This window comes from Suillus plorans (genome assembly GCF_016647745.1).
Source record: "Suillus plorans strain S12 chromosome Unknown HD556scaffold_56, whole genome shotgun sequence".
NCBI classification, from domain to species: domain Eukaryota; kingdom Fungi; phylum Basidiomycota; class Agaricomycetes; order Boletales; family Suillaceae; genus Suillus; species Suillus plorans.
Genome location: NW_024537440.1, coordinates 82,823 through 95,944, shown reverse-complemented (window position 1 = coordinate 95,944; position 13,122 = coordinate 82,823). Strand labels below are relative to the sequence as shown.

The 13,122-nt window shown below is 50.0% G+C and overlaps 5 protein-coding genes across 5 annotated transcripts; 4 read left to right on the top strand and 1 right to left on the bottom strand.

Annotated features, from left to right (window-relative positions):
• Positions 1-1,272: 1,272 nt before the first annotated feature.
• On the top strand, positions 1,273-3,770 carry HD556DRAFT_1243322 (uncharacterized protein; the record flags this gene model as incomplete). The annotated part of the gene is made up of 6 exons (XM_041298361.1): positions 1,273-2,159; positions 2,208-2,405; positions 2,448-2,650; positions 2,698-2,880; positions 2,928-3,073; positions 3,129-3,770. 6 exons carry the CDS (start codon positions 1,273-1,275, stop codon positions 3,768-3,770), a joined length of 2,259 nt encoding a protein of 752 aa, XP_041156743.1.
• Positions 3,771-4,370: 600 nt separating this feature from the next.
• On the top strand, positions 4,371-4,523 carry HD556DRAFT_1190859 (uncharacterized protein; the record flags this gene model as incomplete). Its single annotated transcript, XM_041296170.1, has 1 exon — positions 4,371-4,523. A coding segment is annotated over one exon (153 nt), but the record flags the coding sequence as incomplete, so codon positions are not given.
• A 1,155-nt stretch (positions 4,524-5,678) lies between these two features.
• Positions 5,679-6,617, top strand: HD556DRAFT_1311109 (uncharacterized protein; the record flags this gene model as incomplete). Its single annotated transcript, XM_041300500.1, has 3 exons — positions 5,679-5,898; positions 6,043-6,407; positions 6,558-6,617. 3 exons carry the CDS (start codon positions 5,679-5,681, stop codon positions 6,615-6,617), a joined length of 645 nt encoding a protein of 214 aa, XP_041156741.1.
• A 151-nt stretch (positions 6,618-6,768) lies between these two features.
• Positions 6,769-8,108, bottom strand: HD556DRAFT_1538081 (uncharacterized protein; the record flags this gene model as incomplete). Its single annotated transcript, XM_041309680.1, has 5 exons — positions 6,769-7,292; positions 7,348-7,450; positions 7,504-7,654; positions 7,707-7,881; positions 7,934-8,108. 5 exons carry the CDS (start codon positions 8,106-8,108, stop codon positions 7,072-7,074), a joined length of 825 nt encoding a protein of 274 aa, XP_041156740.1. The 3' UTR covers positions 6,769-7,071.
• Positions 8,109-8,254: 146 nt separating this feature from the next.
• HD556DRAFT_1311107 (uncharacterized protein) lies at positions 8,255-12,144 on the top strand (the record flags this gene model as incomplete). The annotated part of the gene is made up of 12 exons (XM_041300499.1): positions 8,255-9,036; positions 9,065-9,217; positions 9,266-9,406; positions 9,589-9,685; positions 10,102-10,263; positions 10,392-10,514; positions 10,565-11,011; positions 11,058-11,185; positions 11,244-11,361; positions 11,430-11,594; positions 11,972-11,995; positions 12,094-12,144. The coding sequence occupies 12 exons, from the start codon at positions 8,255-8,257 to the stop codon at positions 12,142-12,144; spliced, it is 2,391 nt and encodes a 796-aa protein (XP_041156739.1).
• Positions 12,145-13,122: the final 978 nt, after the last annotated feature.

Here is a 13,122-nt window from a genome sequence, read left to right as displayed (position 1 = left end):
GTACGAGAAAACTCTTGTCTGAAAAGGAATAGAAACTGAGCGCCATATCGGAAAGACGACTTGAGGGGAAATACCTGAATCTGGACTCTCTGCGCATGCCGCGAGGAGAGCATTCACAGAGGGATATGGGTCTCCATTGATACTTGGCTATCAGACACAGGGCATTGTATATCGAAGTCTTTATCCCTATCAAAAGATGAGACGCACAAATGTGGCATCTCCGTATCAAGCAAATGCCTCCGCATGGTTGGAGTCCGCGTTGTCGAAGACAATCGAAGCATATTTCTCAAATACGCCATCGAACCAGACACAGACAGAGTCGATAAACACAACGATAGCGTTAAGAGCTTTCGTCACTGCAAGACAATGAGCACAACAGGGCTGATGACAAGAAAGAAACTTGCTGGAAAATGCAGAGTCGCCCTGAAAGTTAAGATGGAGGGATAATATCCAATTGACCAAAGGCTGGAAGCGACGTGGGTCGAGGTTCAGTAAGGTATGCTTTGCTTTGGTAAAGTGTTTGGAATAACGTATGAAGTAAACCTGCGAACCCGGTCCAGTCACGAGCATGTTCTACTCCTTACTGTGTTCTGTGTGCCTCATATCTCAAGATCTCACCCTTCTCATTCACAGCGTAAAACAGCGCATTACTACTGAGGTGAAATTCGGTGAAATTTCACAATTTCCATAGATTTCCACGCATTCCCCCGAACCTAAATTACCCGTTGTGATAGTTTATCGGAGTGTCAAACTACGCTGTGCTACCCATCGTCAGATTGCAATCTATATGATAGACGACTTTGCGCCTAGGCCTGACTTTCCATACACGTGGAATTCGAAGTAATGTTATACGGTGCACGCGACTTGCAATGACGTCGACTGATCAGATTTTTGCTAAGTCCTACGTCCCATCTCCCAGCTAACTGGTCACCTCCAGCCCTGTCGACAAGCACGACGACCATCATGCCAGACGAACTGCGCTTTCCGTGTGCTTGTAGTCAATGCGCGCACCATCGAAACAGATTTGTATATCAGACTCGGCAGGTAATTGCCAAGCACACGAAGAAGTACAATCCAGGATCGAAAATTCAAGGACATGCACCAAAGCCAACTACTTCGACTCCGAGTCGCCAACCTCTCGGTTTGCAGACAAATGCCATACCAGGTCCTTCCGTGCAGCCGCTACAGTCAAACTCGCAGGATGTATCTATGCGAAGAACTCAGAACAGAGACTTGCGCGAGCAAGCCAGAAACACGCTTCCCCTAGCTCGAATGAACTCACAGCCTCAAGACAATGCTAACTTTGATTTTGATCATGAGTATCACCCTGAGCAGGAGCTGCAGGACCCCCTACCGGATATTAACCAAGAATTACCCCTCCTTCGACGTCGACAACTTCAGCCGCATCCACCTGATCAGAATTTTCGGCCGGCTGCACTGCCTGATGTTCGCGAGCCCGGAGTCGATCAGGACGAGGCTGATGCGCCATCCCTCGTGCCTGTTGCATTCAAGGAAAACGGCGAAATTCGATATGCATACCTTACAGCTGTCATGGCCAACATTTATGGCCACCTCTCGTGGATTCAGGCGACAAATCAACTGAATCATAGTCTCAACATGCTCCTGATCGCGAATGTACTCCCCACATCTCCACGACCTGTTCGAGCATTGGCCAGCGCAAAACGGCACCTTGGAATTGACCCCGACCAATGGATTACTCAGTATGCGATATGCCCTGAGTGTTGGAAACATCACTCGCCTTCACAACTCAAGCAGCTTCTTTCTGCGGAATGCTCCGTTCCAGCCTGTAATGGTGTCATCTACACTGAGCGCAGAGATGCAAAAGGTAAGATGGTCCGCACCGCTACAAAAATCAATCCGCAGGTGTCCGTCATTGGCAGTTTACGGCGCATGTTCATGCGTCCAGGATTCGCACAGTCGATCCGCGACAGTCGGCAGGATCAACCTGGACAGAACACCGATGAAGATTTCGTTATGACGGACATCCATCATGGGACACAGCGGCATGACCTCGAGACTAACATCCTACGTGAGGTTGGTGAGTTCGGAGCTGTGCGAGACCGAGCAATGGAGGGAAGGATGGTGAAGAAACTTACGGAGCGTCGTTATGGCTTACATCTGACTATGAATACGGACTGGTAGGCTTCGATTATGCGCATATACTCGGCTAATATGTTCATCATCAGGATGGGAATCCTCGAGAACCGACCACATTCAACCGGAGCAATATACTTTGCGATCAATGATCTGCCTCGGGACCAGCGCTTCCTTCAGATAAACGTCATCTGCGCTGCCGTTTTACCAGGACCGAAAGAGCCTAACGTCCAGCAGATCAATCACTGCCTTGAACCATCAACGAAGGAGGATGATGCTCCTTCAAAACGGTAACTTCGATAGATTTCGCTTATTTATTTATTTTTTATCAGCCATATAACTCCAGGCGTCAAAATGGACATTATTGACGAGGATGAACCAGCTAACGTCTACGCAGACAATCAGATCCTTGATTGTGACATGCCAGCTGCCCACAAGTTGTCGGGAACAGCAGGCCACTCGCACGACATGCACCCATGTCTCTATTGTGATACCGACATCACGAAAATCAACACACGGGAAGGCTATGACTACAGTAGTACCTTTTTCATGCGGGATTCACAGGTATCGATGTCATTGCAGGCTGGACAGCGACAGATAATGATCATCTTCTCCGACAATCATTCTATTCACGACATGCCAATCCTATCCGGCAGAAGGCTATTCTCGATGATCACGGAGTTCGCTGGAGCACACTTAACCTCATCGCTGGCTGGTTTCCCTCAAAGAAGACCGCGCTCGACTTCATGCATTGCATATTTCTGGGTACGTGATGTTAACTTGTTGACGAGCAAAGCTGACGAAGATACAAGGCATCATTGCCCATCTATTCATGCGTGTTTTATTTGCAGGTTATATGTTCTCCGGTGCTGGAGGTAGAAACTCGCCGAAGCAGCGCTTCGAGAACCTTATCAACAGCTTTAAATGGCCGAGTCATATCACACGTCTTCCCAAGAATGTATGTTGGTTTACGTTCCTCAAATTGGATTGGCACTAAGTACATTTTTTGGCAGCTCGGCGAGAACCAATCGCTAAAGAAAGCAGACGAGTGGAGAAGACTACTGACAATCACACCCGTACTACTATGGTGGTCCTGGAAGGATGAGAACGACGATATTCCGGACACGGAGCCCCCTCAGCCACCCAATACTCAAGCACCGGAATTTTCACGCAACTGCCGGCGCATCTATGATGCCGTGTTCCTTCTATGTGCAGCCGTCCGTCTTCTCGCAACTCGATCAATATCGATGTCCCAAGCACGCATTGGACAGTCTTTTTTGTCCCAGTACTGCCTTCGTTGCCTCGAGCTCAACATCCATCTCACGATCAATCACCATGCATCAATGCATATCGCGGACGTGATCAAGGCTTATGGACCTGTGTATTCATGGTGGTTGTTCGCGTTCGAGCGCTTCAACGGGATGCTGGAACGTGTCAATCACAACGGACATGACGGCGGCCGAATGGAGTTGACACTGATGCGTCATTGGGTTCAGACCCACTTAATATACGAGTATACCCTCTCGCTTCCACCCGACACTCACGCGATAGAACGAGAGACACTCAACGAGATTCTCAAGAGTCAAGCCCAGCAACGAGGGAGTATGATGACAGATATTGCTGTGTATCAGAGCGAAGCTGCTCAAGGAATCTAACCTTTCGACGTCGTTGAATGAAGCAGAGTAGGGTTTTCCTTCACGCGGAGTTTGAAATGGTAAGCGTCTGGTTTGCAATAGATGATCGCCGTACTGATCGCCGGTGTCCGGTAATCCGATAAACGAGACGTCGCAGTCTACACGCATATATCAGACCCATTTCTCCGTACTCCCATCACACACGACGCGACGAGTACCTGCTTTCATGCTTGCGAACGGTATGAGCGGTGCAGCTTCGTACAAGTACCTAGGTATGTATTCCATCTTCTATTAATCGACTTCGCTCACCAATGGCGTATTGTGATTTACGTTCATTAACTTATCTGTGATGGTTTACGTATGTGCAAAAAACCTGTCACTCGAACCAGCTTCGACTTCAAGAATATTGGCTGAGCGCCACGGAGCATCGAGGGAAAGAAAGTCGTGTGCGTCAATCCTGCGACCATGGGATGCGCATAGTGGGAGGGCTACTGTGCGGATGTACGAAGATGTCTTGCGATGGGGAAGGACGTTGATCGCCTGGTCAGTATCACGCAACTTCTCCTCATTCGTCCGCTCCTCTCCATTATCAAGACACTGATGTTTGCATTCCTATAGTTCGTACCTCTCGACCGACATCCTCCCCTACCAGAACTGCTCAACCTTGTTTCCCTCTTCCGCCCACGTCAGGTGATTCCCAATACCCTCGTGCCCGCTCTCAGCAGTCTCGATTGGACTGCGATGAGCGCCATCCTTAAGGAGTGCATGGAACCGCCCATTTATAACTGGCGATCCAATCCCAAACACACTCGGCTCGTTAGGAATTGAGCATCCCAGCATCCTCGATCTCGCCTCCCCTATCTCGTCTGTACATATCCGGCAATGAAAAGTCTTGTGGGCGATTCTGCTGAACTCGAAGCACAGAAGTGGGTAGACGATGGGGGTATGAGACGACGGTTGAAGGTGCTTCAAGGGTGATTAGGGCCAAAAGAGAAGGGAAACGTTGATCGAGCGCTCGGGCATCTACCAAATTTACGTTCTGAGCAAGAAGGCTCATCCCCGCTATCGTTCCAGAACGATTCTGCGCCAGAGACAGCCAAAAGGACGACCAGAGCCCACATGCAGGTGAAGCACTACGTGGAAGACTGGGATGACTCGAGACAATGGGTCTGATGCACGTGTCAGGACTGCGCGTCTGCTATTTTCTGGTGGTTACAACACCGAAGAGTCAATTAAGAGCTGGCTGTCGTCGAGTCCGTCGCATATATGAGGAGGCGAGGCGCAGATCATCGGTGCCGAAAAGCTGGATCCTGTGCAAGAACAGGCCATTGGGGCTGCAACGTTGGAGGCTGATGCCCAGACTCCACAGGAGCTCCTCGCCCGTTCCTTTTTCATAGATATCGGCCCATTTGGCCAAACTCCATTCGTATCGCTAGATGATATAGCCATGGTCGAGGTGGAGCCGTTATCGCCACCTGAACCACTCGATGGTAATCCCTTGAAGCCCTCTGAAGTGCCGAGCGTTTCGATTTGGATGTGCGAAGATGCAGGTCCAGAGTACAATCAACAGGGTGTTGAAACATCCCGGAAAGACGTGTTTTCCTAAGCATCATCAGATGCCCCACCACCTCAGCGCTCTCAGCCATTCAAGAGCCTTTCCAGTCAAAAGTTTTTTCCTCATCCATCTCTCCCTCTGGTTCAGAGCCAGCATAGTGACGGCCATAGAGGAAAATGCCGCAGATTGGGGAACATATCAGTGACGTTCGTGAGGCAGAGGGTAGCGGCATAGTTCAAGTCACCTCTCTCGCCTCTGACTTCGGGTGTAGAAAGACAGGAATTCATTAATGGCCCTCATGACGCGGCACATCTGTACCGCAGGCTGTCTAGGGCTCCATCGCCAGATCTATTTCTTGATACGACCGACAAGCGATGCCACCACCTCACGAGCATGTGCAGCGTCCCTCTGCAATCCTACCTGGAAACCTCGCACCCAGTCAGCCAGCCCCGCTGCTTGCATCCCCTCCTCAGCTAGAGGTCAATCCTCACCCCAGAGGCCATGAACCCCTTGCAACATCCTCTACCTCCATCCTCGCTGCTTTAACTTCGTCCCATACCATCGCACCTGCTCCAACGATACCTCTGCTGTCGGGTAACGCTTCAACTATTAGCCTCGCCTCGCTCTCCAAGACTCCACGGCCTTCCTTCGTCAGATCAGAAAAATCCCTCAACCTGCGCTCAGCAGAATGACACAAATGACGAGAAATAGCTGAGAAACCGCGTCTAACTCGTCCAGATTTAGTTGATCCCTCCTATGTACCAAAATCATCAAGGTGGCTGTCTCAGCTTAAAGAGCAGTCGGCATCCGTCGTGCAGGATATGGCTTCGAGTGCAATTGGCTTGTCTCCGCCTCACTCCATCTCTGCGCAGACCAAGGGTCCGTCGCCGACTACGGTCTACCGAGAGCTCCACCTTGCATCCCGCCTGCCTTCCCTTTCGTTGTCGAAACAAGTCGCGGGAATGGCACTTCTAAATTGTCCTGCGAAATGCCGTCGTGAGCCATCGGATGAGGATACAGAAGATGTGCACCAGACAATGGATTGGGAACAAAGTTGCAGGCTTGCGTTGGATGTCACGAGTGCACTTACTGCTGGGTGGAAGGTGAGGGATGTGCTTCCGCGATTGATGTGTATATCTACTTGAGTTTATTGTTAATGCGTTGAACCATGTGAATCGGTCACGTGATTTGAAAGTAGGCAGGGGGGACCGCTTTACCCCTTGCCATGGCCAATTTTTCTGACACCGCAGTAGGCGTGTGACAGCGCACTTGGCATTAAGCCAGAAAATGCGGGATTTGGCCGGTCCGCGTAAGGTCTATGCAGACAAATCACAGACTCCGTGTCACTATGAACTGTCTTGTGCGGTGTGCGAGATAAGGGGGAAAAGGTATGATACAAATAGTAGGGTCTGTTTTGAAGTGTTGATGTTTTCTAACTTGCGTCAACCAGGTCAATGCGAGCTGGTCACCGGTATACAATCGGATGCGATCGAGCAGGCTCACTCAGACAATGAGTCCATCGATGGTAACGATCTTTCAGGAAGGCGATCCTTCTTGTGTTTAACTGGCTGGATGTACGTACAATCATTATTCTCCATAAATCAATCTATTGCGACAGCAAGATCGACAGCGATGTTCATAGACACAATACATACAATGCAATCAATAATATTTTTTTCTAAAATCTCTATTGGCTTTCAAGGCACCATTAGTCCTCTGAGGAGGCGGCGTGCTCCCAATCGGTGCATTCAAGACGCTATCAGTCCTCTAAGGAGGCGATGTGCTCCCAATCGGTGCATTCGCAAGTGCAAGCGCCCGAGGACGGTACTGCAGCAGAAATTTCTGGTACAAATTAATGATGATATCCGCTCCATGGGGCAATTGTGAGTCGGTGATCCTCTTGAGCAGTGAAGGGATATTCTGGATGACAGGAACGGACGCGATATGCTGGAGTAGAGCTTCTACATTCATTTGCAGGATTGCGGGATGCCTGACACGCGAAGCTGGTTAGCACTGTGCTATGCCATGATTAAGAAAAGGCTGACTTGGATGTAAATGATGAAGAAAGTTCTTGGAGAGCACTTCCCGCATCCAAACTACTTCGTATTGCACAGAAAGCTTTGTCGCGAAGGCCGTCGAGTCGAACCTGACAATTGTGCATTAGGATATATGGAGAGCACCAGGCAAATTTACTCGAACCTTGGAGGCTAAGCGATACATCGACTTCGGTGAGCAAGGCCACGAGGTGCTAGAGTTTGGGGTCTCCGCATCAGCCTTGGGCGGTTCCTGCGACTTGAGTGGGGAGAAGGAGATATCGTCCGTATACAGATACGGCAAGAGCGCCTTCAATCTATATATACGAAATTAAAGGCTCGCCACAACTGCGATGACATGTAACTTACGTCCTGAATGCCGCGTCTCGCACGAGTATCTTCCGGTAGTTGAAAACTTGTGGTTTATATTGAATTGGAGTAGGAGCGATAAGCGCTTCTGCTTGTGGTGGGCCAGCCAAGGCATCGCTTTCGCACATAGTATCTGCCACAACCAGTAAGTCGTCGTCTGATTCACTAATGTTTCCTTGCACAAGGTATGAAAATTTACGTTGCTAATATTGTCTTGAATCACTTACCTTTAAGGACGGTAGTCACATCGCTGGGAGGCGTAGGATTAGCTTTGACCTCTTCTTCATCTTCAAGATCGCTGTCAGATCCGTATCCGTAGTCATCAAGTGTTATCCCATCTTCGAATTCTGAACCATCTCCGAAGTCGACAAACGTGGCGTCAGGTGATCCCGTTCTGGACATTACGTTATAAGAATTGCAAATGGTAAACCGGCTTCGAACGCTTCAACTGCGATTCAACCTAACTTGAAATCCTCAACAACCTCCCCCACCTGCTTACACCCCGCATGCTACGAGTGGCGGGCTGGAACAATAGCGGTGAGCAATTCATGTCCCTGCTCCCATCCATATACATCCCCACCGGGACTGGCAGCAGCTTGCTGAAGCCCCAAGTAGCACGGGCCGACCCTGGCCTGGCCAAAGGCGCAGATGCACAAGCGGCTCCTCCCGAGGGGTGCAACTACAAGCCTACGGCTTTCGCATTAGCTACTACATACCTGCCCGTTGCCTTTGACCCCACAGCCCTAAGCTCATGTACTGATTTAGCCCCAGTGCGTCAAACGCGTTCGGGGCGGGAATTCTCGCCCTACTGGCCACTGGCCACTGGGTCCCCCATTAAACCAGCAACTGGCCACAGCTTTCTGCTCATGGATGCCCTATTGGACGAGCAGCCAATTCTGGAAAGCGACGACGGCACCATTTTACAGGAGGATGTCGATCCCCCTGGCTGCAGCATCAGCAAACCAACGGACGGGAGGGTTGTAGCCACCCACATGACATCCGGCTCTGCTGCAGAGCAGCTATCGGAGCAAGGGGGATCCTGCACCAGCCAGCCAGATGGGAAGGCCGACCGCCGCCGTGCTGCCCGTGCAGAGCGGAGGTATAAGGCGAGGCAAAGGCGCGCGCACGCCCCATACAAATCAAACGTCCTTGCCCTTAGAAAGCAGGTTGTGGCTGATGGTGATCGAGTGTATGGATCCCTCAACCGACAGGATTTGGGAGGTGCAGAGGGCGGTTGGAAGGGCTCAAGGGTAGAGCTGGGAGAGCGGAGGGTGTATGAGCTGGATGAGCTCCTTGGAATGGGCTTTAAGCTTGTTCAATGGGATGGCCTGTAAGCCCACCCCTGCGGTAATCTGTAGGGAGCGGTTCAATTTCCAACAGGACTCTGGCGCCATTGCCGACCAAACACCCCCACACCCGTCCCCCACCCTGCACCCAAACACTTTGGTGCGGAGTCTGTGCGGACTTCACACAGACTGGCCATTTCCTACATGTCCTCGCATATTCGGAACGTGAGCCCCGTCGCCGTCTAGATGAAATTTCTAAACATCGCCCATCAGCGGCGCGACCTACTCCTGGCCTACAGCGGTGAAAGGAACGTTCTCACTGGTATCACTTCTCAGGCTATGTCTCCAAGGGAATGCCCTCTGCGGGAAAGGCGATATTCCGGATGCGAGGGCAGCATTTGATGTTGCATCGATGTACGCCGACAAGATTCGCAAACCACTCATTTTCTGCTCTTAATCAAGGCACCTTACTGCCGCCTCGCATGCCATCTGCTGCCCTTTTCGATGCACATCGACATAACGAGGCAACCCTGCTCCTCAAAGAACTCACCACCGGTTGTCCGAATGTTGATACTCGCGCATGTCGCATCATGCAGCAGCCTTACACTTACAAGATTTTCATTCCTTCATCGTCCTCCCAAGCTAAATGCTGTTGAGGCGCTCAAGATGCTTAGTACTGACCCATCACACAGGGTAAGTCATTCGTTTACTATGGAACTTTGCTCATTGCAGAGTAGTGCTGTGTGGCATTGTGGACATCTGCATGCCTACGCACGCCTGAACGGCAGCCTAGGTAGCACGGCAGCGCAACATGACGTCAACCCCTAGAGATATGGAACATGGATGTATTAGCCACCGCGCCACTGCAGTAATATGTCAGACGTCTAGACAAGGTCTAAATGTGGCTTTTGAAATATAAACTTGATTACGGTCACTTGAGGCTTATCGATATCATGGTGGGAGTGTGTGGGCGCCAAATGTTCTTATTTGGAACTTGTAGCCTCATGTATTGGAGAGCGGACGTCGAATCGATGTTATGTAAATTCTGAGTCTTCTCCGGCTTTCACTTTACCCTTTGTTCACCCATCGCTATGGCACGGACAAAGCAGACTTGCAAAAAGACAACAGGAGGGTCTGCCAAGCGTGGTGTACTACCAAAGTTCAAGAAGCTTACGGGCCACGGTGGTATTCAGGTTCTCAAAACCGTACAATCTAAGGGAGCTTTACCATTGGGTGAGAAGGCCGTGCTGAAGCCTTTGTACCATAACATCGTAAGTTTACAAACCTCGGTCCTCTTCTTAATGTGCAGCTCACAAAATTGGATAAGTTCTGCGTTTTTTGCTGGGATGGAGGCTCTCTGTATGAATGCTCCATATGCCCACGCGCAGTCTGTATAAAGTGTGTCGTTGTTCCAGCGGAGTTCCAAGAGCGTATCAAAGACCCCGATGTTCACTTCGTGTGCCCTGGATGCCATGAGATGCGTGGAAAGGGTTCCAGGGGTGGTCCCATGATGCCATATTTTGTAAGCTTTTTCTTTATTTCTTGAAGATATATCTATTTGACTTTAATTAGGGATTTGAGGGCGGTGATGGAGCCCCGGTGCTGAAGGTCCCCGCTACTATTCATGGTCATATAGAAATGGCCAGTCGGTCGCAGATATGTAGCAACCCCATCCTTGTCCTGCACTTCATCCTCACCACCCTCGACCCTGCCGGATCACCTGCGGCCGCAATGCAACATAAGCTACGACCGTATAGGCCCAGCGATGCCTTGCAATTTCATGAGATTATATTTGATATTGGGACAGATGCAAAAGCTGACCGGCACGTTGAGTCCATGAAAGCACTCGTAGACCGCCTGAAACACCTGGAATACGAGCGTGTTGAAATTTTCATCTACACTCATTCGGAGACCGACCGGGGCGACATATGGGGTGGATTTGAGGATGATGAGTTTGTGGGAAAAGGGAAGAATAGACTCGCAATACCAGGAGATCCCGTCGCATACTCCGTGGACGATGTGAGTTGGATACCTCCCCTTCTTTATGGCGTGTAATCCTTTGCAGTTCTTTGCAGGACTTTTTGTCGGTGGGATTGAGGATTATGTTAGGGGAGCTACCCTTTGGATGTTGATTTGTGGGCACACCGTACGGGTGCCGGACTCATTCCAGCTTTTGAAAACCTGTGTGAAGCAGTGAGTAACTTTCCTGTGCCGTGCTGGCGTTACCCCTCGATAACGGTATTTTTTACAGGTATCAGGTGGAGCATGCGTTCGCTTTTGGAGCTAAGTTGTTTCACGCATGCCTGACCATACCGCTTGTCACCACCTACGTCCGACGCGTACTCATTGAAGGATTCGAGGTGCAGGAAGTCATTTTCGACCTCCTTAAGGCATGCCCTCGCCTCGCAATGCATTCATCCATTATACACATGCACAGCCCAACTGCCTTCCGCCGGCGTCAGCCTACCATGGTGGAGTACCATCAGGGAGTGAAGCATGTCCCAACCGCTACCGCCTCGATGACCACTTCAACATATACGTTCTTCCAAGACTTCACCCGCCCGTTCGGGAACAACCTGCCCTACCAATGCTCAAACTGCATGTGTGTGCGCTCATGGAAGCATGTTGTCTCCCGCCCCCCCAGCGCGCCAAACCAAAGCAGCTTCATCTGCCGGAACGAGAGCTGTAGGCGCACCCTCACATATACGAGGCCTGAGGGGTCGGAAATCATCCTCTATTCTCAAAGCCAGAAGGGCCGCTACGCACCTGGGTCTGGCTGGCTAATGTCTGTGACGGTCGAGCCTTGCACGCCAGCGCATGTTTAGCTGACTGGCACACCTGTCCAACTTCTGCCACATTTTATTATCTACATTGTAACGGCTGTCTTGATGAATCTATCTATAACTTCAGAAGCCTTAGACACCACCCAACACCGCTCAGCAGATATAAACTGTAACATAATGGAATTTTTGATCATAGGCATTCAAATATTCACCTCACAAGGTATGCGTGGTCTCTGCCTGTGTCGATTTTTCTTTCGTTGTCGACTACGTTGTCTATTTGTTATAATAACACGGCAGCACTCTACGTCCGACTCACAGCCCCATCGCAAGAGAAAATTCGGGACCATCTCTATGGCGAACACGCCATAGTCCAGGGTTTACAAATCAGCTCTTATCTTCAACAACACCGAGAGAAAAAGCTGGGACGAGTCATTGCATATAATATAGAAGATCAAGGCGTTTGAGTAAAAGCCGGCGCCGACAAAGGTCCTAGTCCTGGACCCTTGACTGCCCATCAGCGCAATCACCAAGTGAGTGACTTGAGTGACCGGTCAATCAAGCATATCAATCAAAACGAATGTGTTATGATAACCGGTACCGAATTCCCTTGCCAAACATACCTCGTCAGGACTTCGGACTTGTGGCAAGATGCTTTGATGACGTACAGCTCCTCCATGAAATAGCACTGTGATCAAAACCCGTTGAGCCTGCGCCGTTAGAGGGCAACGGAAAGTCGTATCTTTAAATCGCCGATGCATATGTCTAACGATCTAAAACAGTGACCACGTTACACAAGAAACGGGCTTTTTCTCGCTGTACAAAATGTGCCCACGACAGCCTGGCAAGTCCGGCTACAACATGGTGTAATCCACAAGTTGTCCGACATCAGCAGTAGCCAAAGTGAGACAGATATATATCTGGGATAACAGTGTTCATGCCGAAGATGATGCTGATTAAGTTCTCTTGTATGTATTTGAGCGCGTCTATAGCCGGAAAAATGTTCTGTGGCATCAAACAATAGGGCTTGGCGCACCGACTTGCTTCAAGTATTAAGTACTATTGTAGATTGACACTTGAATGATTTGTTTCAACAAGAGAATTAATGACCTGACTCGCCGATGGTAGTAAAATTTGCTAGGAGGGTAGCGCATTTTTTGAGAGTACGGTAGGTTTCAAAGACCGAGAGACCTCCGGGTCCATAAGGGCGACAAGCTTCGAGCTTTTCTGGATGACGAGGCCATACTAGTTTCTCGGTTGATGATTGATGCAGCTTGGTGGACGGTCATTCAAACGAACGGTGCATCCGGCCCTGATCAGAGTACATTGAGGCAGCGTCAAGTCATTAGA